At 40.5% G+C, this 20,410-nt stretch overlaps 9 protein-coding genes and 2 long non-coding RNA genes across 17 annotated transcripts; 5 read left to right on the forward strand and 6 right to left on the reverse strand.

The window, feature by feature from the left end:
• Positions 1-537: 537 nt before the first annotated feature.
• Positions 538-1,948, reverse strand: LOC124316715 (extensin-2-like). Its single transcript, XM_046782660.1, has 4 exons — positions 1,906-1,948; positions 1,474-1,795; positions 850-942; positions 538-598 (listed from the first exon to the last, which is right to left on the reverse strand). Exons 1-4 carry the CDS (start codon positions 1,907-1,909, stop codon positions 538-540), a joined length of 480 nt encoding a protein of 159 aa, XP_046638616.1. The 5' UTR covers positions 1,910-1,948.
• A 520-nt stretch (positions 1,949-2,468) lies between these two features.
• On the forward strand, positions 2,469-3,364 carry LOC124316593 (mitochondrial import inner membrane translocase subunit Tim8-like). Of its 2 annotated transcripts, none has more exons than XM_046782613.1 (4): positions 2,469-2,725; positions 2,828-2,982; positions 3,046-3,090; positions 3,150-3,364. In XM_046782613.1, exons 2-4 carry the CDS (start codon positions 2,830-2,832, stop codon positions 3,318-3,320), a joined length of 369 nt encoding a protein of 122 aa, XP_046638569.1. In that variant the 5' UTR covers positions 2,469-2,725; positions 2,828-2,829; the 3' UTR covers positions 3,321-3,364. The 2 variants fall into 2 exon arrangements, with proteins under 2 accessions (XP_046638569.1, XP_046638568.1); XM_046782612.1 differs by having other exon boundaries at positions 2,471-2,686.
• LOC124316524 (clathrin light chain-like) lies at positions 3,351-4,761 on the reverse strand. Of its 2 annotated transcripts, XM_046782518.1 has the most exons (7): positions 4,623-4,761; positions 4,403-4,561; positions 4,194-4,289; positions 3,993-4,133; positions 3,824-3,935; positions 3,735-3,746; positions 3,351-3,659 (listed from the first exon to the last, which is right to left on the reverse strand). In XM_046782518.1, exons 2-7 carry the CDS (start codon positions 4,554-4,556, stop codon positions 3,476-3,478), a joined length of 699 nt encoding a protein of 232 aa, XP_046638474.1. In that variant the 5' UTR covers positions 4,557-4,561; positions 4,623-4,761; the 3' UTR covers positions 3,351-3,475. The 2 variants fall into 2 exon arrangements, with proteins under 2 accessions (XP_046638474.1, XP_046638475.1); XM_046782519.1 differs by lacking the exon at positions 3,735-3,746.
• A 140-nt stretch (positions 4,762-4,901) lies between these two features.
• Positions 4,902-6,016, reverse strand: LOC124316506 (mitochondrial coenzyme A diphosphatase NUDT8-like). Its single transcript, XM_046782496.1, has 3 exons — positions 5,769-6,016; positions 5,453-5,681; positions 4,902-5,283 (listed from the first exon to the last, which is right to left on the reverse strand). The coding sequence occupies exons 1-3, from the start codon at positions 5,993-5,995 to the stop codon at positions 4,993-4,995; spliced, it is 747 nt and encodes a 248-aa protein (XP_046638452.1). The 5' UTR covers positions 5,996-6,016; the 3' UTR covers positions 4,902-4,992.
• Positions 5,353-5,694, forward strand: LOC124316673. The gene is made up of 2 exons (XR_006911939.1): positions 5,353-5,511; positions 5,576-5,694. It is a non-coding gene; the product is annotated as an uncharacterized LOC124316673 (long non-coding RNA).
• On the forward strand, positions 5,764-6,176 carry LOC124316675. The gene is made up of 2 exons (XR_006911941.1): positions 5,764-5,880; positions 5,989-6,176. It is a non-coding gene; the product is annotated as an uncharacterized LOC124316675 (long non-coding RNA).
• Positions 6,147-7,888, reverse strand: LOC124316363. 2 transcript variants are annotated; one of them, XM_046782266.1, is made up of 6 exons: positions 7,753-7,888; positions 7,527-7,686; positions 7,322-7,467; positions 7,118-7,255; positions 6,943-7,047; positions 6,147-6,843 (listed from the first exon to the last, which is right to left on the reverse strand). In XM_046782266.1, exons 2-6 carry the CDS (start codon positions 7,676-7,678, stop codon positions 6,236-6,238), a joined length of 1,149 nt encoding a protein of 382 aa, XP_046638222.1. In that variant the 5' UTR covers positions 7,679-7,686; positions 7,753-7,888; the 3' UTR covers positions 6,147-6,235. The 2 variants fall into 2 exon arrangements, with proteins under 2 accessions (XP_046638222.1, XP_046638223.1); XM_046782267.1 differs by having other exon boundaries at positions 7,527-7,681; positions 7,753-7,876.
• A 498-nt stretch (positions 7,889-8,386) lies between these two features.
• LOC124316419 (WW domain-binding protein 4-like) lies at positions 8,387-9,917 on the reverse strand. Its single transcript, XM_046782353.1, has 6 exons — positions 9,828-9,917; positions 9,673-9,745; positions 9,412-9,603; positions 9,126-9,345; positions 8,794-9,055; positions 8,387-8,727 (listed from the first exon to the last, which is right to left on the reverse strand). Coding segments are annotated over exons 1-6 (1,005 nt in total). The 5' UTR covers positions 9,830-9,917; the 3' UTR covers positions 8,387-8,471.
• Positions 9,918-9,970: 53 nt separating this feature from the next.
• On the forward strand, positions 9,971-12,145 carry LOC124316309 (integrin-linked protein kinase-like). The gene is made up of 8 exons (XM_046782175.1): positions 9,971-10,165; positions 10,232-10,354; positions 10,430-10,595; positions 10,657-10,849; positions 10,920-11,000; positions 11,064-11,503; positions 11,576-11,806; positions 11,877-12,145. Exons 2-8 carry the CDS (start codon positions 10,266-10,268, stop codon positions 12,024-12,026), a joined length of 1,350 nt encoding a protein of 449 aa, XP_046638131.1. The 5' UTR covers positions 9,971-10,165; positions 10,232-10,265; the 3' UTR covers positions 12,027-12,145.
• Positions 12,146-12,413: 268 nt separating this feature from the next.
• LOC124316291 (serine/threonine-protein kinase tricornered-like) lies at positions 12,414-16,436 on the reverse strand. 4 transcript variants are annotated; one of them, XM_046782151.1, is made up of 10 exons: positions 16,350-16,436; positions 16,105-16,240; positions 14,910-15,224; positions 14,648-14,855; positions 14,481-14,590; positions 14,279-14,402; positions 13,888-14,218; positions 13,578-13,811; positions 13,325-13,512; positions 12,414-13,249 (listed from the first exon to the last, which is right to left on the reverse strand). In XM_046782151.1, exons 3-10 carry the CDS (start codon positions 14,985-14,987, stop codon positions 13,119-13,121), a joined length of 1,404 nt encoding a protein of 467 aa, XP_046638107.1. In that variant the 5' UTR covers positions 14,988-15,224; positions 16,105-16,240; positions 16,350-16,436; the 3' UTR covers positions 12,414-13,118. The 4 variants fall into 4 exon arrangements, with proteins under 4 accessions (XP_046638107.1, XP_046638105.1, XP_046638108.1 ...); XM_046782149.1 differs by adding an exon at positions 15,925-16,011 and having other exon boundaries at positions 16,105-16,403; XM_046782152.1 differs by having other exon boundaries at positions 16,324-16,402.
• Positions 16,437-17,567: 1,131 nt separating this feature from the next.
• Positions 17,568-19,703, forward strand: LOC124316220. The gene is made up of 7 exons (XM_046782029.1): positions 17,568-17,744; positions 17,815-17,913; positions 17,987-18,287; positions 18,365-18,519; positions 18,585-18,786; positions 18,853-19,104; positions 19,170-19,703. The coding sequence occupies exons 1-7, from the start codon at positions 17,574-17,576 to the stop codon at positions 19,691-19,693; spliced, it is 1,704 nt and encodes a 567-aa protein (XP_046637985.1). The 5' UTR covers positions 17,568-17,573; the 3' UTR covers positions 19,694-19,703.
• Positions 19,704-20,410: the final 707 nt, after the last annotated feature.

Raw genomic sequence — 20,410 nt, forward strand, 5'->3', positions numbered from 1 at the left:
TTATTAAAAATACCCGACAATAGAACTCAAGTGCTCGACAGTAGAACTCCTTATGTCTTTTGAGTTCTACTGTCGTTGAAGTTCTAGTGTAGACAATACAGATACAGCAATTCCTTTCAATGTTTTTGTTCATTGTGTCTTATAAATAATCTGCTGATCATTTTTGTAATAAGACGTGAAAAATCTCTCTAATATTATCTCCTTTCTTTCAATGAATTTCTATGAAGAGCCAAACACAATATTTGCCATGAACCCATTTGTTACGCCAACAGAACGAAAACAGAACTGTCAATGTAAAAATAAATTAGAGTAAATACTAAAACAGACGTCTCTTTCATAAATTATCATGAAAAATAAATTCGTCTAAGCACCAGAACATGTCCGTATGCAGAGCGACAAGGACAGTTTTAGTCACTTCCAAGATACGAAATATCCAAGATCCATAAAAAATAAGAACACCTGTTGCAATTTCGAAAGTCCTGAAGGTATTAAGAGTAGTATTACAAGATAGTTACCCACATTAAAATTTGTATTATCTCATTTAAGATCAACAATCAATTCCCAGTGACTAATAACTATTAAGATATGACCGACCAATCTGAACATAATTAAATAAAACTGAAATTTCTGCTTTAGTATTTAGGAGCCTCCATGTAGTAAGCTGGAGAAGCGTAGGTTGTGGTGTAATATTCAGGTGCCTTCGTGGTGTAGTAACTCGGGGCATAGGAATACTTCGGCGCCTCGGTGTAGTAGGTGGGAGCAGCGTAAGCAGTTGTATAATACTCGGGGGCCTTGGTGGTGTAGTAAACAGGAGCCTCTGTTTGGTAGTAGCTTGGAGCAGAGTAATACTTAGATTCCTCGGTGTAGTAGACTGGGGCAGCATAAGGGGTTGTGTAATATTCGGCCTTGTCGGTGTAGTACTTGGGGGCTTCGGTGTAATAGCTAGGTGTTGAGTAAGTTGTGGTGTAGTAAACTGGAGCATCAGTGTAGTATTTAGGTTCAACGTAGTACGAAGGGGCAGCCGCTGTGTAGTAATACTTGATCGCCTTAGTTGTGGTTGTGTAGCTCGGGGTGGTGTAGTACTCCGGTGCCTTGGTAGTGTAGTACTCCGGTGCCTTGGTGGTGTAGTACTCCGGTGCCTTGGTGGTGTAGTACTCCGGTGCCTTGGTGGTGTAAGCTGGGGGAAGGTAGGCTGTAGTGTAGTACTTGGGCGCTTCGGTGTAGTATTCCACCGCTTTGGTGGTGTAGTAAGTTGGAGCCTCGGTGTAGTAGCTAGGAGCAGAGTAATACGTGGTAGTCTCGGTGTAGTAAGCTGGGGCAGCGTAGGTTGTAGTGTAATACTCGGTTGCCTTGTTGGTGTAGTACTTGGGAACCTCGGTGTAGTAAGTTGGGGCAGCGTAGGTAGTAGTGTAATACTTGGGAGCCTCGGTGTAGTACTTGGGAGCCTCGGTGTAGTAAACTGGGGCAGCATACGTAGTCGTGTAGTACTCGGGCGCTTTCGTGGTGTAGCTCGGGGCAGAGTAATACTTTGGCGCTTCGGTGTAGTAGCTAGGGGCAGCGTACGTTGTGGTGTAGTACTCCGGTGCCTTGGTGGTGTAGTACTTTGGGGCCTCGGTGTAGTAGGTCGGTGTAGCGTATGTTATTGTTGTGTAGTAGGGCGGCGGCGTGGGGTAGTATTCCTTCGCCGTTGTGGTTTGGTAAGAATATCCACCGTACCCAGGAGACATCGGTACACCCGTGGTCGACCCAGCCATCAACGATACGACACCAAACAGCAGCACGACGCCATAGTTAACTGTAGACGGCATACAATATGACAATTAATTTTCAAAAATTACAAGTCAAATAAACAACTAGGAACAAAATGGAATTGATTCACGAATTGAAGCAAAAATGAATATTTACCCATGATTGCGAACTGATTTAATACGATGAAGAATGCAGTTGGTGACAGATTGTGTGCTGCAGTTGTTGCCGTGTCGGAGATGCTTACTCGACTGATTTCTATCGCCTTTTTTCTCTCCTTTTATACGACTTTTTCTCACCCTGACTCACCCCCTAAGCCTTGCGGCTATTCTACCTGCTTGATAATGATGAAACACGTGTCGTTCTCACCCAACCTCTTCACTACTGCGTGGCAGTGTGGCACGTTTTACGTAATGATCACCGTGACCTTCAAGCAAAGGAAATGTAAACTGGCCTTTCCTTCTGCAGTTTGACTTTGAGGGAGAAGGGGTCGTTGCTAGGGATTGGAATGGGTCTACAACAAAACATATCAAAATGTATGAGTGTATCAACTGGCCTTACCGTCTACGCAATGGTCTTAAATCTTGGCACACTAGTTTAAAACGGCTGTAATAACGACGGAGTCACGGTGCTGTCTTGGCTATTTTTGTCAGATTTTTGTATGAACGATCAGTAAAACGCCACCTAGCGACGACGAATAGATTCAGTATCCACGACCACGAGTAGATCAGCTTGCAGACGAAAGACCGAAGTCCTGTGGAAACAAATGACAAACACCTGGCCAAACCGGTGATATTTTCATAATCTATAAAAAATAAGCTGTAATTTTCACGCTGTTGAAAGTCCTCACGTACAGCAAACGCTGCTTGATTTAAAGCCCAGTTGATAAAGAATATTAAAACATCAATCTTGATTCATTGTTGTTATTGTGAAGCCCAAGGTAAAGACTTCTTTGAGACCTGTTATTGGAGCCCGTCGAGTAAACTTTACTTATTCTACTTTACCATCGAGACCTTACATTATGTTGTCAGAATCTTGTTGTAATGATATTTATCATAAAGTCAGTTTATTTTTGTTCTAGAAATGTTTGGTTTTGGAAGCAAGAGTACACCAGAACCTGCTCCGGCACCTGACTATTCCGTAGAGCTTGACTCTGGGCCCAGTAATGCCCACTCCATCAGTTCTTCAAACTTTATGGAATCTTCATCTTCTGCTTCTGAAGATGCAGAGCTACAGGTTTGAAATATTTTTCATTAAGGTATACTACCATTTGCAATTGAAAATTTGTGTTGTCCACAGAGGATCCTTATGAGAGAACAACAACGAGCACAGTTTCAACAGCAAGTAAGCGCAAACCTTTTTACAAAGTTTCATAAAGCTTATAACTGATTTGTCTCTTTTAGATCAACAAGTTTAATGATATTTGCTGGGAGACTTGCATTGACAAACCTACCAGTAAGATGGATAACAAGACAGAAACATGTATAGTAAATTGTGTCAACAGATTCATAGATTTGAACCTTCTTTGTGCTCAGAGGTTTGCCCAAATCCTCCAACAAAATGGTGGCTTCTAATCCAGTGTACAAGTTGCATAAAGAATAAAATACTGGTAGTGTAACTTGGTTTATTCCTTACAATGCTAAGACATTCATGTTGTAAATGGAAAAGATGAACTTCTAAATTTCTCAACAAAACTGATAATGAGTGGTAAAAAAAATAATGAAAACGTTTAATGCCCAGCGGCAGCAACCGACGGATTTTGCTTCAGCTGAAGAATAATGGAACGCATGCGAGATACATCTTTGCTGTTGCGACTCGCCTTCGGGTTAAAATCGCAAAGCTTGGCAATTCTTTCCCATTCCTGGCCAGGCTCCAACTCTGTTGGGGTGCCAATCAGTTCCTTCTCTGCCGTTCTGCAAGAAAAATTAATTTGATTATTACTGTGCAGTTGGCAAGCAAGATAAACATCTGCATATGACAAAACTTACATGGCTGCCTCCCTTAAAGATTAGGTTGCATTAAAAAATGGAAATGGATAAAGCATATGGAGAAAAGGAAAGGAATGTTAATTACTAACCTATTGGCGGAACGCGTTTTCTCAATTGTCTCCTTGTGATGTTTGTACCAGTCTTCTAGTTCCTTTCTGGCAGCTTCCTTCATCTCCTGTTTCTTTCGCTCCTCTTCTTCATCTGTTGAAAAATACAATAATGAAAACCATGCAAGCAAATCTTCAATATGGATTATACCTTTCTTTTCCAAGCGCAATTTCTGTTCCTCCCTCCACTTGCGAATCTTTTCAGGTTCCTCTCGTGGAATGGAAGACATCATTTGAGGTGCTGAATAGCCATTCTCCTTTAATCCCATGCCAGAAAGTTGATTACTTAGACCTGAAACTTAAAAATTGAAAAACAACTCTTGATCAATCATTTTACTGTTGATTTCCCCACCATTGTCAACTTCAACTTCTGAAAAGGCATCCAGCTCATAGTTTACAGCCGCTTCACTAGCTTGGACTTCAAATGCATTTTCGGTCATGAAATCATCTAAATTCAAGAAACTGTCAATTCTAACACCATTCAAGATTATTGAGACAAAACTTTCTCTAAATACAAATGATGACAAAGTTGTGTCATTGATAAACAAGTAATTAGTAAACCTTGAATAGTTTCAACATGTTCCGGTTGTGAAACTTCGGGAATGAGATCTTCTAATCCAGCAAGTTGGTCGTGTTCTCTTGCCAGAAATTCGGCAGCCGGATCAACATCAGCAACTTCAGAAACTCCCGTGAAATCGTCACCAAAAGCGTCCATTGTTTCTATCATGTCACAGTTTATAAGTCAGGAAATAGGCATAAAAGTAAAGCTTTAGATACTTACTGAAGAAAACGTATATTGTTGGGCAACAATGAGGAAGTAGGATGTATATGACACTTTATACACACCTGCCAGCAACTGCAGAACATTCAGATCGATAAACGCCCCGTGACGGCAACTGTACACGCTACACAGTTCCAAATTTATCCGCTAGGGAAATGGCGCAATCTTTGAAGATCTTTTGTTGTTTGATCGGAATTAATTTCCAAACATAAAAATAAATATAAAGAAAGAAATGAAAAAAGTTTCTGTTTAAAATTTTGTAGAATAAAAAGGGTAATATCAACAAGGATTTTTTTATTGAGCGAAAACATACAGTAATTAATCACTAAGATTGATTTAACGCCTACCGAACGACCCGGTGGGCGGTGGCTCATTTAAGTTTATTCGAAACCCGGATTTTTTTAACGAAAGGTAATTTTAATTTGTACATTTCTGGTACAAGCGCATTAAGAGTTAAGTGTGTGATAATGGCAGTTAATCCCCAAATTTTTGGTTTGATGTTAATGTGGGTCTGCTGACCGAAATATATTGGCAAAGTGTATCCAGACCCAAACTGTGTGAAGGCTTGGTTCTTTTCCTGACACAGTTCGGCTACGGTGCAAATAATGACACTAGAAACTTCCTCAGAATTTGGTCTCAAGTCAGATAACACCAATGGTTCCTACACAGTAAAGAAGAAATAATTATTCAAAGTCATTATTAAGTTAATTATTAAATCATTAAACAATGTTGTTATCTCATTGTTTAGACATTTTCTGTGGTTTTAATTAAAATTTTATGAAATAAATTTTGCTGCAATTGAAATTCAATTAATTGCTTTTTAAAAATACCTTTAATAAAGCAATAACAGGTGTGATTGCTGTTTTGCCATCTCTTCCCTGGAGAGAGGGTAACTGAGCCCAAATGTCAAATGAATGTCTCTGTATACCCAACTCTTCTTCTGTTTCTCGCAGGGCAGCATCTTCAGCATTTTTATCCACACTGTCAAATTTACCACCAGGAAAACTTATTTCACCACCATGGGATCTTAAATTAGATGACCTAGCTGTATAGAGGAAGCTGTAGAGTTAAACAAAAAAGCCATACAAATTTTAATCCATCTTCCTCTCAAATATAATATAATTAATAACCTGTTCTACTACTTACCTCGGTTCTTTGTTAACCAAGACAAGAGGCACCAATACTGCCGCTCGTTTCAGGAGTCCTACTTTATCTTCATCTATTACTCCTCGAGTAGTATAGGCCGGTCGTGCCCTATGTAATTTTGATACTTTATCTTGTAGTGCAACTTTTCTTTGCTGAGAAAATATTTCTTTTGTCAAATGAGTGCAATAACCTCTACTGGCTAATCGTAAAATCTTTCTAGGTAACATTTGTAAATATCAGAACGGACGGACTAATTTTGCTGTTGTTGTTTTGTCGTCTGAAAAAGTGATGTCCTGAAGACTCTACTAGCTAGTAATACGGTTGCATCTCCACAAATCACAAATTCACAATCACGCATAAATTCATTGGATTTGTCAATCAATGGATCAATAAATTTTATTAACAGTTTCCCAGCTAACATTATTTGTGTTTTTACAAGACTGCTAACAAATTGTTTTTAAAACTTATCATTCGCGAGTGGTGTACAATTCTTTATCTTCCAAACTACCTTGACCTAAATCACCTTCGTAAACCGTTGTTGCTGCCGGAGTGGGAGCGGTTTCTAATTTTTCGTTTTTCCGTTCTTCCGGAATCTCCTGTTCAATTGGCGCAGTCGTTTCAGCTTCAGGGATCGACAGCGCATCTTCACTAGGCACAGTATCGGAACAAAGGGTAGTAGTTGAAGGAGCGCTCGGTGCTGATTCAATGTTTTCTTCATGTTGGGGGGATTCCAATGCTGGCGGAGAAACTTCTACTTCAACTGCCGAGACAACGACTTCTCCTTTAGATTCGGAAGTAGTTGAATCAATCGATGTTTCGTCAATGATTTCACTTGGTGGTGCATTTTCTTTAACTTCTGCTGGTGCAGGAGCTTCATCAGTTGAGTCAGATTTTTCTAATGGTTTACTTTCTTCTTGTTGGCTCTCTGGGGCAGGTTCTGGCGTGATGACTTCTGATTCAACATTAGTAGGATTCTTTTTTTGGAAAAGGTTTAAACCCCATTTGCCAATATCAGAGGTCATTCCCATGACTCTTTCAAAAGGTTTGCCGTTTTCATTTTGGATTGGGGGCCTGGCTGCATAAAGAATTTTGAAGAAATTAATTTTTTGAATGAAAAACTAAAAGAAGCTAAATAATAATAATAATAATTAAAAAAAAAATCTATTTTTAATACCTCCAACAATAAAGTGGTAAGCGATTCGGGCATTTTTAACAGCCAATTTCCCTGCATCTCCAGCCAAAACTTTAGCTTGATCAGGATAGCACAACACTCCAGTACCTGCCATAATTTAAATAATTATCAAGAACATAAATAGCAAAATGAATAACATAAATTTCTGCAAATTTACCTCCTACACCAATCAAGACAGCTGTCATCTTATTGTATAATCCTCTTCTCCTAGCTGCAACCAGGCCAGCAACCATTCCTCCTAATGCCATAATTCCAACTCTGGTTGTTGTGTCATTCCTGACCTGGAAAAGTGCCTCTATAATTGATAAAATAAAGATTTTATTAAATGCCAAAGGAATTTAAGCATTTCAGAGGTATTTACGATTTGTGTGGGCAATTCCGGTTTCCACAACATGTGTTATCTTGTCTAAAACAGGCTGGTATTCAGCTTTGGTATTGGTTACCTCAATACGTGTTTTCTTGACAAGTTCTTCAAGCTGGGAAGCTGGCTTTGCTGAATATTCCCAACTGTTTTAACACTGATGATAATAGAGTTATAAACCAATATAATGTAATCTAAGTTTTACCTCACTGGTTCTGGATAAAGAGGAATAGATGACACCTTAACCTTTGCTGAACCATTTTTTGAATCGACACTATCGGCTGAGTTTGCAGCAACTTTAGCATGAACGACCGGCAGTGCAAAGGCAGCTGAGGAAAGCATCATGAATGAATTCATTGTCTAGACTTGTATTAATGAATGAAAGTTAATATATTTTGTAACTGGCAATTAGTAAACATATTGTTACATACGGTTCAAATCGTCAAACAAGTCAGGATAAACACCCTAAACACTGATTATAAGAAATATTAGATCATGAAAGTACACGGTTACACGCAGCAGACGACAGCCGTAACGTTGACAACAGAAGGTTGGATGAAGGTGGGAAGTAATCAGTAATCACTCAGCAATTATAAATTAATGTCTTTTTAAAATGATGTTACATTTTAAAAATTTTCTTATTTATTTTATTTTATTAACTTATCTTATTATCGTCGGTGAGAAAACATTCGAAAAACTGCTCTAAGCTCTAACTTCTTTACCTCTACGTGAGCGTTCAACGCCATCTAAGTTGGAAAGTCTTAAAAGGCTCATTTAAGCTCTTAACTAGTCTTTAACTCGGGTCAAAATAATTCAAATCAAAAATTAAATTTTTCATGGAATTACTACATAAATCTAGATATTTTATATTGTTAGGAGTAGGGCTATGGTCTGCGAGGTTCCCATAAAGGGATCGATATTCCTCTTCAATCGGCCTGCAATCAAATTTGAAAATTTTGTTTCTTCTAAGAAAGTAATGATTGTGTTACTTGATAAAGTTGAAATTAACTTTAATTGTTTTTTTTTTGCCCACCTTGAACAATCTTAGAAAATCAAATAAAAAAATAAACATACGAAAAAGATTGTATAGAACACGTTATTAGCATGATTAAAACGACACAGCGATGTAGAGCGATTAATTTTTTAATAATCATTCGTCATTTGATTCTCTTGTTCGCAAATTCTTCTTGACACCCTCTTCGCCAATTTTCCTTTTTTTGAATTCCGACTCGCCCGGCTCTCGCTTTATTAAAGAGCCTATTAATCCGGAAGAGGATGGAGCAGCAGTTTTCTCAGTAAATTGAATTCTGGGCTCTGCCGGAACAACAATGGCTGCTGCGGCTTTTGCAGCATTCGAGAAATTGATTTTCGGTAACTGTAAGTTGACAGGTGGGGCAGGTTCAGCTCTACATAGTGAATTCAAATAGGAAATTAAATGTTGATCGATAGCCAAGAAATGAATAGTCTAGTACGCTTTTTGGACAGTTTCCCATTGTCCGTAAGGGTTGGCTGTAGCGGACTCTGCTGCCGCTTCTTCTTCTCCTTGAAATTCTTCTTCATAATCTTCATAGAATTCTTCTTCCATTTCCTTCTTCTTCTTCTTTTTCTTCTTCTTCTTAGTAATGACCGGTTCAGCCGACGTTTCCTTAGTGTCAGTTGTTGCATTCTTGAGTTCTTCCAGCTGTTGCTCCATAAGTGTTACAAAGCCTTCAGCAGGCGCCTCCCAACATGTTTCTGCTCATTAAAAAAAAGATAATTGTCACATCATGCCCTTGTAGGAAAAAAGTCATTATTATTACTGTACCATTTGTCTCCACATTCCAGTAGTATGAATATCCTTCAGGGGATAGAGCTTCATGCCAAACTTTGGGAGCTGGTAAAAGAGGCATGGAAGGACCTGGGCCACAACCAACAAAATTAGCTGCAGCTTGGAGTGCTGCAGCTTCTCCAGACATCAAACTTTTGGGGTTGGCAGCAGCTTTTTCTATAACTTTAGCTACATGGGAGTGTTGACTTGCCATGCTCTACCATATTTTTGAAAAATCAAGTATTAAACTAAAATTTGATATAAAAAAAAAGGTAAAACCTACCCTTGCACTGAGATCTGGATTACTGGTCAAATCTTTGTGATATGCCCTCAGAGCGGCTTCCTCCATTCGTTGGAGATCTGTGTTGACTTGCTGCTGTTGTCTATATTCAATCTCACCCTTCCTGGTAAGCTCGGTCAGCCGGCGAGCCACCTGGGCCTTGTGTCCTTCACCTCGTTCATGAAACTGAACACTCTGTACAAAAATACACATGGAACTTGAAATCGTGATGCCCAATCGCATACAAATTTGTCAGCTATATACCGCTTTGTTATCTGTGATCCAACATTTGCAAAAATCGCAGTACTTTTTCGGCAATGATTTCCAGTATTCCGTCCTGTCAAATCGGAAAGTGTATTAATATATTTGTCATAAATTACATCGATTAAAAATGAAACATCGTGAGTCGTGACACTTACATTTTGACTGTTGATGAATTCGATCTAGTTCACATATTTTGCCGACAGAGGACGGACTAATTTCAGACACCATCTAGCCGCGATTTCCGAAACTGAGTCACCAAAACAAATGCCCAAAAAAGGCCAAGACGAAACATTTGCGATAGAAAGGAAGTGGGGCCATCGCCCAAAAGTAATTTCTCAAGATTTGTGTTCATTTGCGCTGCTTTATTTTATGCGATTGTGTGGAAATCGAAACAACGGATTAAAGTTACTTACTATCAACTTTGCCAGCAATTGAAGGATAGATAGTGCGCTCAACTGAAATCAGTTCGATCGTGTATTATAAACATTACAAGGTATTTATGGCTTTCTTGAACGTTTTCAACCCACGCAATAATAACAAGACCGTGGACTGGAAATAGGTTTTAGTCGCTCAAGAGACCTGAGACGACGACAATGGAGGATATTTTCCACTGGTGCAGGGAAGGCAATGCCATGCAGGTTCGTGTCTGGCTGGATGACACTGAACATGACATGAATCAAGGGTAATTTACAACTAATCACTCAGTGTGCTGTGTAAAAGTTTTCCTTCTAACATTCATACGCTTTTGTCTACATAGTGACGACCATGGGTTCAGCCCATTGCACTGGGCTGCCAAGGAGGGGCACTTGAACTTGGTGACTTTGCTGATCCAGAGAGGTGCTAGGGTAAACGCCACCAACATGGGCGATGACACTCCTCTCCACCTGGCCACAGCCCACGGCCACAGAGAAATCGTTGGAATGGTATGCATTACACAGCAAAAATAATCGCTTCATCAAACAATGATTTCATTTCGTTCTGCAGTTGTTGAAGAACAAAGCTGACATCAATTTTGTCAACGAACATGGCAACACACCTTTGCATTATGCCTGCTTCTGGGCATACTCTAGCATTGCAGAAGATCTGGTCAACTATGGGGCCTACGTCTCTGTTGCCAACAAATACGGGGAAATCCCCTTGGACAAGTGTAGCGGAGTCATTGCCAAACAACTGCACGGTAAGTCCACTTCTATAAAATCTTATTTTTGTCAAGCTTGACTGATTTGCCGTTTGTGTTAATCAACTAGAATTGGCGGTTGAAAATGGACAGGACTTGAAGCGGATCGGTTTCAAGGATCAAAGTTGGTTAGGACTAAAGACTAGGAGCCGTAAGTGTTAACCAAGTATCTATAATTACCTCGGAAAATAAACAAGTATTTAAATTGAAACAGGCGATGCGACTCTATCACGTCACAAGGGTATCAACATCCAAGAGCTGTCGCTTCACAAAAAGCTGGCGGTCACTCCTTCCGGCGAGTCGTGGCGTGGAACGTGGCAGAGCAACGATATCGTGGCCAAATTTCTGGCCGTCCGCCAATGCACGCCGAGAATTTCGCGAGACTTTAACGAGGAATTTCCCAGGCTGCGAATCTTCTCTCATCCAAACGTTTTGCCCGTCATCGGCTGTTGCAACGACCCCCCAAATCTAATCGTCATCAACCAGTACATGATCCACGGATCGCTCTACGCCGTTCTCCATCAAGGCACAGGTCTGGTGGTCGACACTGCACAAGCCATTCGCTTCGCCCTGGACGTGACTCGAGGCATGGCCTTCCTCCATTCGCTGGAGAAACAGTTGCCCAATTTCACCCTGTCCAGCAAGCACGTTATGGTAATGAGTTTCGATAGTATTTTTTGACAAAGAGAACGTTGAAATAACCTGATTGTTGTATTCCCCCGTTAGATCGACGAAGACCTTTCTGCTCGCATTAGCATGGCGGACGCCAAGTTCTCCTTCCAGGACAAGGGTCGTTGCTATAGTCCTCAATGGATAGCTCCAGAAGCTCTTCAGAAGAAAGGCAAAGAAATCAACGTCAAGTCGGCCGATATGTGGAGCTTTGCTGTTCTATTGTGGGAGCTGGCCACTCGACAAGTACCTTTCGCTGAACTGTCTCCCATGGAAGCTGGCCTCAGGGTACGTTGCCTTACTTCAACCATTAGTCACCTGTTCACTTTTACCTCTTGAATTCCATTCTCGGATTCAGATCGCCCTTGAAGGATTGAGGGTATCGATACCCCCCGGCTCGAGTCCTCACATGGCCAAATTGATCCGCATCTGCATGAACGAAGATCCCGGTAAGAGGCCCAACTTTGAGATGATAACTCCCATCCTCGAAAAGATGAAATTACAATAGTGATTTTTAAAACAAAAAACAATTTGCTAAGCAAAACAAACGCCGTCAAAACAACCCACAAATGCCTTCCAATCGGATTCATCGCGTAACACTGCCTTACGTTTCACACACACACACACCCCACGCAACAATTTCGCTATATTAACTATCTCAGCTCCTTTTTACCTCCCCAGGACGTTAATCTTTGATTTTTTCCTATAGTTTTAATACGGTAAAATATCCGTGCCAATTTGTGACTTATGACGGGAAAACCTGAACGCTAACCGTGTGCCTTTTTCTGCATAGCCCCCATCTCCCGTTTTTTCGACTGACGCAATCATTTTTTTAGTTTTTACGGAGGACAAAACAACCAACAAACAAAAAAAAAAAAGAAACTACCAAATATAATTAATATGCTATGATCATATATTTGCTGTTATTATTACATTTACACCAGGAACAAAGATTGTATTTTTTATCTTTTGTCTTTTAACCAACGAGGACTGAATTCTGAATATTTCTGTGGGAAGTAGAATAACTCTCTATCGAAAAGGTGATGAGGAGGAGTAATGCCAAAAAAAGGTGATGGAGAAGGTGGATAGCAGATCTGACGGTAAAGTAGGAGGGAGAGGAGGAGAATTTTTAATATCTATGTACAAATCATGTTTTGGTTTTGGTTGCTATTTTTGTTGATTTTCGTAATTTGTCTTTTTCTTTCCCTTCAGCGGAAAAAAACCCTCGGAAAAAAATAATAATAAAGATGAGATCGAGACACAGTGGGAAGAGGAGAAAAGGGGGAAAACAGAGAAATGTGAAAAAAGATGTTTTTAGACTGGGAAGTGATTTTTTAAATTTTTGTTTAGTTTTTCCCTACACAAGTCGAATGGATCCAAAAGTAGAAGGAGATAAGAGAAGGAGGGCAGCAAAAAGAAATTTGTTTGAATTTCGTTTTATAAGACGGTACAAAGTGCAAGTGGATCGTTCGTTTTAAAAACCGTTAACCAACAACAAATATGTTTTTTTTTTCTTTTATATCTCAGATAGCCAAGAAAAGAGGAAAAGGGTAGGGGGGGGGCGGGATTTTTTTTCTCTTTTCGTTTTAAGAATTTCTTACTATTTCTTCATGTGCGAGGGGAGGACACCTCGTTGCGTCAAACCTTCGAAACGTTTGAACGTGTAGTTGATGAACACCCAATCCTTGTAAGTAGAAACGTCGCCTTCTTTGGGAGGCTCTGGGGCCGAGGCTACAACAAACAATTCAAACGAAATTAACGATCAGAGTTCCAAAAAAGAATAAAAAAGGAAAATGAATCAATTACGGATTTTCAGATCGACGTCGGGGAATTCATCAAAGTTCGAAGTGTCATCGATGGAGCGAATGTTGACCGAAATGGCAGCCGGTCGTTCACGAATGTGCTCCCAATCAACGCCCCGGAAAAAGTTGTACGATTTCAAGTCATCCAGCCCTCGCTGGGATCCTGCTCGACGATCCGCCTCGCAGCAAAATCTAATTTGCATTCGTTAGTGTGGTGAAAGTTCGTGAGCCAAAGAGTTTTAAAAATGTTGCCTCACCTAAGGATGGTCTGACGGGCATCTTCAGATATAGGCACCTCCGGTGGAAAGATGAGGGTTTCTCTCCAATTCATCACTTTGCGATATGTCTCCTGAGGATTCTCGCTGCAGAACGGTGGATATCCAATCAGCATTTCGTACATAATGACGCCCAAACTCCACCAATCGCAGGCCGATCCGTAACCCGTTTGCATAAACACTTCGGGAGCGATGTAATCAGGTGTGCCCACCGTACTGCATTCAAGTTAATGACATAACAGTTAAAGTTCATTCTATCAAATCGGTCAAAGGGAGAAAATTTCATCTAGACCTGTAAGCTAGGGCACGTCGATTCTTCTTCCAGCTCTCGGCTCTCCTTTTGCTATCCATGGGATTACTGGGAGCGAAATCCGAGGGCTTTGCCTGGCTCAAGTCTCGATAAAAGTCTGTGCGGTGGGATTTTTTAAGGCCCGTACACAGCCCGAAATCCGAGAGCTTAATATGGCCTCGAGCATCGAGCAGCAGATTGTCCGGCTTAATATCTCGGTGAATGAATCCCAGTTTGTGGATAGAATCGATGGCCAACGCCGTTTCGGCGATGTAAAATTGAGTACATTCTTCCGACAGAGTGTCTCGCTTCATCAACAACGTCATCATGTCGCCTGTAAAAACATTTAAAGTGATTCAATATTTTTCAAGGGCTTTTCAGGGTAAAATTTTACCTCCAGGGAGAAATTCCATAATCAGGTAGAGATTTACTGGATCCTGGAATGAATAATACATTTTCACAACCCATTGGTGATCGGCTTCGGCTAGAATGTCACGTTCAGCTCGAACGTGAGCCACCTTTTAAAGCGAGAAAGAAAAATTATTCTCACGTCGTGACCGAATATCTTTCCATCTCTTTTTTTAAATGTATTTTACCTGCTCCTTTTCCAACATATCGGCTTTCCTCAAGATTTTCATAGCGTAAACATGGCCAGTATCTTTCTTTTGCACTAGGCGCACCTCACCAAACGCCCCTCGACCAATCACTAAAATTGAAATTGTAAAGTTTCAAATCAATTGATAAAGTTTTAAATGAATTGTACCTTTGAGGGGTTCGAAATCTTCGACACCCAATCGAGAGCGTTTCAATCGGAGAAATTCAGTTTCTTTGATGGCATGTTGCTGACGTTTCTCCTGTTTCTGGATCTCTGTCAATCCTTCCTCTCTCAAAGTCTCTTCCAATTTCGCCAGCCTTTGCTGTCGTTCGACATTCTGAGCGATGAGATTGCTGTAGTAATTCTCCAGCGTCACCTAAGACACAAGTTTATTATCCAATAATTGTAAAAATGTCAATTTCGACGTTACCTTGGCTTTAGTGGCTTTGTCCAAGGTATGGCCACTAAGTCGAATGGGCGCCAGTTGATCCTGAGCGGCCCCCAACATGTTGTTCTCGTCGTTGTTGTTGTTGTGATGGCTCGTCCCGATGGAGCGTTGGATCTTTGATCGATGACGATGTTGAGACTTTTCCTGCTGTTGTTGTTGGTACCGACGTCGGGGACTGGGTCCCGGTCCCTTCTGACGCAACCACCACCAGAAAAAATCCAGGATAACTCCTTTGTAGAGTTGGGAGGGTGACAGGGATGACCCACTGCAACTACGTCCGTACCGATTGAATCACTACTGAAAATAATAAAGAAAAAAAGAAAACAATCGTGAAATGTTGGCAATAAATCGACGACAGGAAGGGACCACTATTTTGTCTTTCTTTCTATGTATAGTATCGATTGCTGGAAACCCTGAAGAACGAGTCCACACCACTTCCTCTGAACCCTTCCCTTGGCTGAAAAACCCTCGACTTCCGCTTTCACTTCCGTATTGTGTACGGCACATGTGATGCGGCTCACATCCACACACACGAACACACACTCACACCCAGTCCACCACAGCACTTCATCAACAATCACCTTGAGGTTTCATGCTGAATCAATAAGTCAATATGGCCATATTAGGAGACTTGTCACGCTGTGCAAACTCTCGACTGACTTTTCCCCTAAACACCCTTGTCAAACAACACTCTTCTGTTACAACGTCAATACCAAAGACAGATGTTGGATTCCCAAATGTCAAGAGAAGGGCATTTCACTAAAAATCAACTTAATTCATGCAATGTTGGTTCACCGGTGGAGAAAGTACTGGCATATTAGATAACTTCTAGCTTCCACCACAAAAATGAGGTTAAGCAATCAATATTATGCACCACAGCAGGCTAAGCAACTTCCTTCGATCACAACACACTGCAGCTTTCAGGTATGCCTGGTAACGGCATCAAGAAATGCACAGCAGTTTCACCGATACACTGAAACATCTTGAGAAGATTCACCTGGTGGCAACTGCATTTGTTGTGTTACATCACTCGGGGTTTGATAAATGACAATCCCTGGGAACTCAACTAAAACTTGCAGCAGCACTGTAAATAATATCCCATATTATACAAGTTTGACAGTCTGATTAAAGACAAAAAGCAATAAAAACGAGTGAACAAAAAAAAACGAGAGCCTACCTCAAGGCAATTGACCTCCAGATTGGAGAGCCCCTTTATGAGAGTGCAACCAGCCAGTAAACATAAAGAAAGGTGCAAAATCCAAGAAATCTATTTTCTTCCCCGAGTTGTTATAAGTCTTTAAATACTTCCGTAACTGCGTTGAAACAAAAGACGTGTCAAAACATTTGAAACAGAAAATCAGCCTTTAAGCAGCCAGTTTTTAAAAAATATTTCCACCGAATTTTTCGAGAAGTTAACTTTACTTGTTTCCGTAACCCTCTGCTCAGGTGATTTGTTCTTCCACTCTTTAGTCTTTTTCTACATTGCAGAATCATTTTGATTGGCGTTGCCAGATCGCCGTCGTCACGATCGGTTTTTCAAAAAGTTGTAAGATTTACCGCTAGATGGCTGTACTTTCCTTGTTTCTTTTCAAATGACGTCATCACGTCAGTGCGCTAACGATTTAAAAGCATCTATCAATCAATTACATAATAACCACAATTTTTCGTATGAACAATTTGTAGGGAATGATTAAGCCAAATATATTAAACCCACATTAATTTAACACATTATCGATAACAAGCTAGCGAATACATATTATTTTAACTGGGTGCCGCTTGATTTGCGGCTGATTCATCGGTAGCTGTAAAATTTCACAGAATTCCTGCCTCGAGTAATCCGTAACCAGACGTCGAAAGGATTTACGGTAGATTTCACAGGTAAAACCAAATTGCCTGTTTCTCGAACGTAACGAATCGCTGGGCAATGCCCGCGTGACTCCGAACGTTGCACACCTATCGTGTTGCAACCAATTCGTTGTGTTACCTGGGTCTCCAACTGATGTTAAACAACGTATAATTATGTCAATTTGCGTTTTTCGTTCTTTACCTCTTTCATCCTCCATTTTGTTTTTTGAATTTTTAAAAAAGCAACATACAAAGATGGCCGAAGAAATTAACCTTGGGCAATTTCTTTTCATTACCCTAGTCCCAAATTATATGAAATTGCCTGCAGACCCCCGTTGTACGAATGTAACGTGTGGTAAATAGCTGCAAGGTGTCAACATAAATGTCAGAATTGTTTGGGACTGGACTCGTGGATAGTTTACGACTTCAACGATTTCAAAAGTGCGGTCAACAACAACGTGACCACTGACTGCGCATCGAATTGTCGGACCCAATACTCTCGAAAATAAAATGAAAGTACTACAGGTGGCATGACCACAAGATGTCGTCTTTTAACAAATGATTGACGACCACTATTTTTAAGTTTAATTGCCTGTTAGCCGAGGTGATATGAGCCTTACACCGTTAGGTGCCATGACCCTAGAACAATACGAACGTAGAGAATGTAGGTAAATGGAACTTTGGGTACCTGGGAAACGGGCGCTACCATAAGGAAGTGATTTCTTGTAGAGGTGAAGGGTTCACATATGGAGCGCTTCATTTTCTCGGTGACCGCTAAATAAATAGCGAACCCAATTTGTGATGCAACAACCAGTTGGGAAAGAGACGTCATCCGAGACTAATATCAGAGTCGATCAGCAAATGGCTCGTCAATTTTTCATCATCGGTGTCTTGTTGGTTTTCGCTTGTTGGACATCGGCTTCTAGCGCAGTTTCACTCGAGGACCAACTGCAGCAGCTAAGAAACAATTTCGTAAGAAAACAATTGATTGAATTTAAGAACTTTTTAAAATTGATTATAGTTTCATTGACAAAATTCAAAGATTAAATTTAAAGAGGAAACGGCAGCGAAAGAAATTAAACTGGAAGAAAAAGTGGCTGAACTGGAAACCAAACTCATTCGACTCGAAGGACTGGTCGAAGTATAATTAATTAATTTACCTATATCATATCTTTTGATTGAAATTGAAACAATTTCTTATCTAAAATTCGAAGAGGAATTTAATTGATTTGATCAAGGAAGATTTTTCGACCAAAATCGTTCACCTGGAATCCAATGTGCATAAACACAAGGAAATGCTTGTGGCCATTCAATCCATGCAGCCAAATATTTTCCCAAAATTGGACTTGGACAATTTGGAAGTTGCCCAACAATATGTCAAAGCGAGCGGATTGAGAACGTGCAGAGAAATTCGTTCCAATGATCTTTCTCTCCCATCCGGAATGTACTGGATCGATCCGGATGGCCAGGGAGTTGGAGATGACGCCATCTTCGTCCACTGCGATATGACGACAGGTAACCTGCTAATAATATGACATTGTTCGATAAATTGTTTTCTCATTTCCTGTGGTGTTTTGTGGGGATTAAAATAGGAACGACTTCGGTTCTTCACGACAGCGAGTCGCCGATGAATGTGGGCCATTGCGTAGAACCCGGATGTTATTCCAGGGCAATCAACTACAATGCTTCTAGTAAACAAATGTCAGCGTTGGCTGAATTATCAATCGAATGCCGTCAATCGATTTCGGTAAGTCATTCTTCTCTACGCGTACAAAAGTCAAATTAATTTCCTATTGTCAAATGTTATCACAGTACGACTGCAACTACGCCCCCTTCCAGTTCAACAACGTCCCTTATGCCTGGTGGAACGACAGGAATGGAAACCCGCATTACTATTGGTCCGGAAATATGTCGGAAGGCCATGGCTGTCAGTGTAGCATTGATCAAAATTGCGTTGACGCAAATGCTAAATGCAACTGTGACTCGATTTCACCAATGCAACTGACCGACGCTGGTAAATAAATAGGAAATTATTTTATTAAAAATTAAATTACCTGCATGGGTTTTATCATTTTGCCAGGTACCATCAGCGATAAGAAACTTTTGCCCATCACTCGTTTGAATTTTGGACGAACACATTTTGAAATTTCATCCGGAGTCCATACACTCGGCCGATTCCAATGTTCTGGACAAGTGACCATCTCCGGAATGCCAAAATCCTGCGAGGATCTCTGGCGTATTGGACATTCCCTCAATGGCGTCTACTCCGTCGTGGGATCTGCAATGATAGAAAGTGTTTACTGCGACTTTACAAAACTCCCCGAAGATCCAGGTAATTTACAAACATACCGTAAAGTGCATAGTGATCCAGTTAATTGTTGAAATTATTAACCGCAGGATTCCAGAAGTGGATCGGGTACGCCGACGTCAAGTCAGTGCCTACCTACTTTTACGTGCAGAGAAGTGAACGTTTCTCCAAAGTCAACGTTTCCATCCCCTTTAATATGGCACTTGTCAACATCGGGAACGCTATGAATTTGACGACGGGAATTTTCACTGCTCCTAGGGCGGGAAGTTATTTCTTCGCGTTCTCAGGATTGGCCGAATTCCCAAAATTCTCCGGTCTACTCTACATAGGGGTGGATCTTTATATGAATGGGCAACTGACCGGCAGGACATTTATTGAAGACGTCAACACTGTGGCCGGGCAATACAGTCCGTTGAGTTTTCAAACGACACTGAAGTTGAAACAGGGCGACGAAATCTGGTTGCAAATTGACACCGTATCGCCACTTATTGAACCACAAATCCCTCGTCAGCTTCCTTCGGTTGTAAAATCGGTTCTCCTGTTTGACGATTTCCGCCACTTTACTCACTTCACTGGTTGGATGTTGGATGAGGATGTTTCATTCTCACTTTGATTGTCTTGTAAAATGAACGTGTTGCTATTTATGAAACTATTTCAATACAAATTTATTTATGCCAATTGATTTACATCGAGAATCAAGTTCGATTTCCAGTGAAAAATGTCACGCAACTTGCAACAATGATTAGCTAACAGTAATTGAGGATTGAAGACAATTTCTGTTTTAATTCAATCTAAATGTCAAAAATGTAGTGAATAGAAAAAAATATTGAGGCTAAAGTAAATTTACTTTAATTAATTATCTTGTGAAAATCCAAATTCCAAAGGGCAAATTTGCTGGATGCGGAAAAGTGTCGAATTATCAAGGAGAACGTTATTGTAGGCCCTACTGAATAAAATCCCCACAAAACATTGTAAGATTAAATTTCATCAAGTCAAATTCATCTTTTACCTTAAACCAGGAGACTGTAAAGGTAAAAAGGAGCACCTTCCTCCAAATGACACTCAAGTTTGGCGTCCTTTCCTTGTTCGGTTCGGTGGCGCATGGAATCTCTGTACTCTATTTGGTATTTGATAAACATTTGAAATCCCTTATAAATCAATCCAATTCATTAATATTAATTAAATAGCTAGTAAACTTCTCAAAACAGTTAATACCAGCTGGATAGGCCTACTCTTGAGAATCAATTGTGATCATTCGTCTTTGACCAAGTCATGGAGGGAAGGGGCTTGATATGTATCACACTTGAGTTACATCCCATGCACAATAGCA

The sequence above is a fragment of the Daphnia pulicaria genome, chromosome 12 (genome assembly GCF_021234035.1).
Source record: "Daphnia pulicaria isolate SC F1-1A chromosome 12, SC_F0-13Bv2, whole genome shotgun sequence".
In the NCBI taxonomy this organism is placed as follows: domain Eukaryota; kingdom Metazoa; phylum Arthropoda; class Branchiopoda; order Diplostraca; family Daphniidae; genus Daphnia; species Daphnia pulicaria.

Bases quoted from the DNA above. Each gene is read 5' to 3' on its own strand.
- LOC124316309 (XM_046782175.1), top strand. From the start codon at position 10,266: ATGGAGGATATTTTCCACTGGTGCAGGGAAGGCAATGCCATGCAGGTT. The intron at 10,596-10,656 runs GTATGCATTACA...TTCGTTCTGCAG, and splicing joins ACAGAGAAATCGTTGGAATG to TTGTTGAAGAACAAAGCTGA. The intron at 11,504-11,575 runs GTAATGAGTTTC...TTCCCCCGTTAG, and splicing joins TGTCCAGCAAGCACGTTATG to ATCGACGAAGACCTTTCTGC.
- LOC124316291 (XM_046782151.1), bottom strand. From the start codon at position 14,987: ATGTTGGGGGCCGCTCAGGATCAACTGGCGCCCATTCGACTTAGTGGC. The intron at 14,219-14,278 runs GTAAAATTTTAC...ATGTTTTTACAG, and splicing joins TATGGAATTTCTCCCTGGAG to GCGACATGATGACGTTGTTG. The intron at 13,812-13,887 runs GTCTAGATGAAA...ACTTGAATGCAG, and splicing joins CGACGTGCCCTAGCTTACAG to TACGGTGGGCACACCTGATT.
- LOC124316506 (XM_046782496.1), bottom strand. From the start codon at position 5,995: ATGTTACCTAGAAAGATTTTACGATTAGCCAGTAGAGGTTATTGCACT. The intron at 5,682-5,768 runs GTAAGTAGTAGA...TTAACTCTACAG, and splicing joins TTGGTTAACAAAGAACCGAG to CTTCCTCTATACAGCTAGGT. The intron at 5,284-5,452 runs GTATTTTTAAAA...TTTACTGTGTAG, and splicing joins CTGTTATTGCTTTATTAAAG to GAACCATTGGTGTTATCTGA.
- LOC124316715 (XM_046782660.1), bottom strand. The intron at 943-1,473 runs GTATGCTGCCCC...CTCAACACCTAG, and splicing joins CCCGAGTACTACACGACTAC to CTATTACACCGAAGCCCCCA. The intron at 599-849 runs GTATTACTCTGC...AATTATGTTCAG, and splicing joins TACTACACCGAGGAATCTAA to ATTGGTCGGTCATATCTTAA.
- LOC124316363 (XM_046782266.1), bottom strand. From the start codon at position 7,678: ATGAATTCATTCATGATGCTTTCCTCAGCTGCCTTTGCACTGCCGGTC. The intron at 7,256-7,321 runs GTAAATACCTCT...TATCAATTATAG, and splicing joins CGGAATTGCCCACACAAATC to AGGCACTTTTCCAGGTCAGG. The intron at 7,048-7,117 runs GTAAATTTGCAG...AAATTATGGCAG, and splicing joins TGTCTTGATTGGTGTAGGAG to GTACTGGAGTGTTGTGCTAT.
- LOC124316524 (XM_046782518.1), bottom strand. From the start codon at position 4,556: ATGGACGCTTTTGGTGACGATTTCACGGGAGTTTCTGAAGTTGCTGAT. The intron at 4,134-4,193 runs GTGGGGAAATCA...TTTAAGTTTCAG, and splicing joins AGAAGTTGAAGTTGACAATG to GTCTAAGTAATCAACTTTCT. The intron at 3,936-3,992 runs GTATAATCCATA...ATTTTTCAACAG, and splicing joins ATTGCGCTTGGAAAAGAAAG to ATGAAGAAGAGGAGCGAAAG.
- LOC124316220 (XM_046782029.1), top strand. From the start codon at position 17,574: ATGCAACAACCAGTTGGGAAAGAGACGTCATCCGAGACTAATATCAGA. The intron at 18,787-18,852 runs GTAAATAAATAG...TCATTTTGCCAG, and splicing joins AATGCAACTGACCGACGCTG to GTACCATCAGCGATAAGAAA. The intron at 19,105-19,169 runs GTAATTTACAAA...TATTAACCGCAG, and splicing joins AAAACTCCCCGAAGATCCAG to GATTCCAGAAGTGGATCGGG.
- LOC124316419 (XM_046782353.1), bottom strand. The intron at 9,346-9,411 runs GTAGGTTTTACC...AAAATATGGTAG, and splicing joins ATCCAGATCTCAGTGCAAGG to AGCATGGCAAGTCAACACTC. The intron at 9,056-9,125 runs GTACAGTAATAA...TTTAATGAGCAG, and splicing joins CTGGAATGTGGAGACAAATG to AAACATGTTGGGAGGCGCCT.
- LOC124316593 (XM_046782613.1), top strand. From the start codon at position 2,830: ATGTTTGGTTTTGGAAGCAAGAGTACACCAGAACCTGCTCCGGCACCT. The intron at 2,983-3,045 runs GTTTGAAATATT...TGTTGTCCACAG, and splicing joins CTGAAGATGCAGAGCTACAG to AGGATCCTTATGAGAGAACA. The intron at 3,091-3,149 runs GTAAGCGCAAAC...TGTCTCTTTTAG, and splicing joins GAGCACAGTTTCAACAGCAA to ATCAACAAGTTTAATGATAT.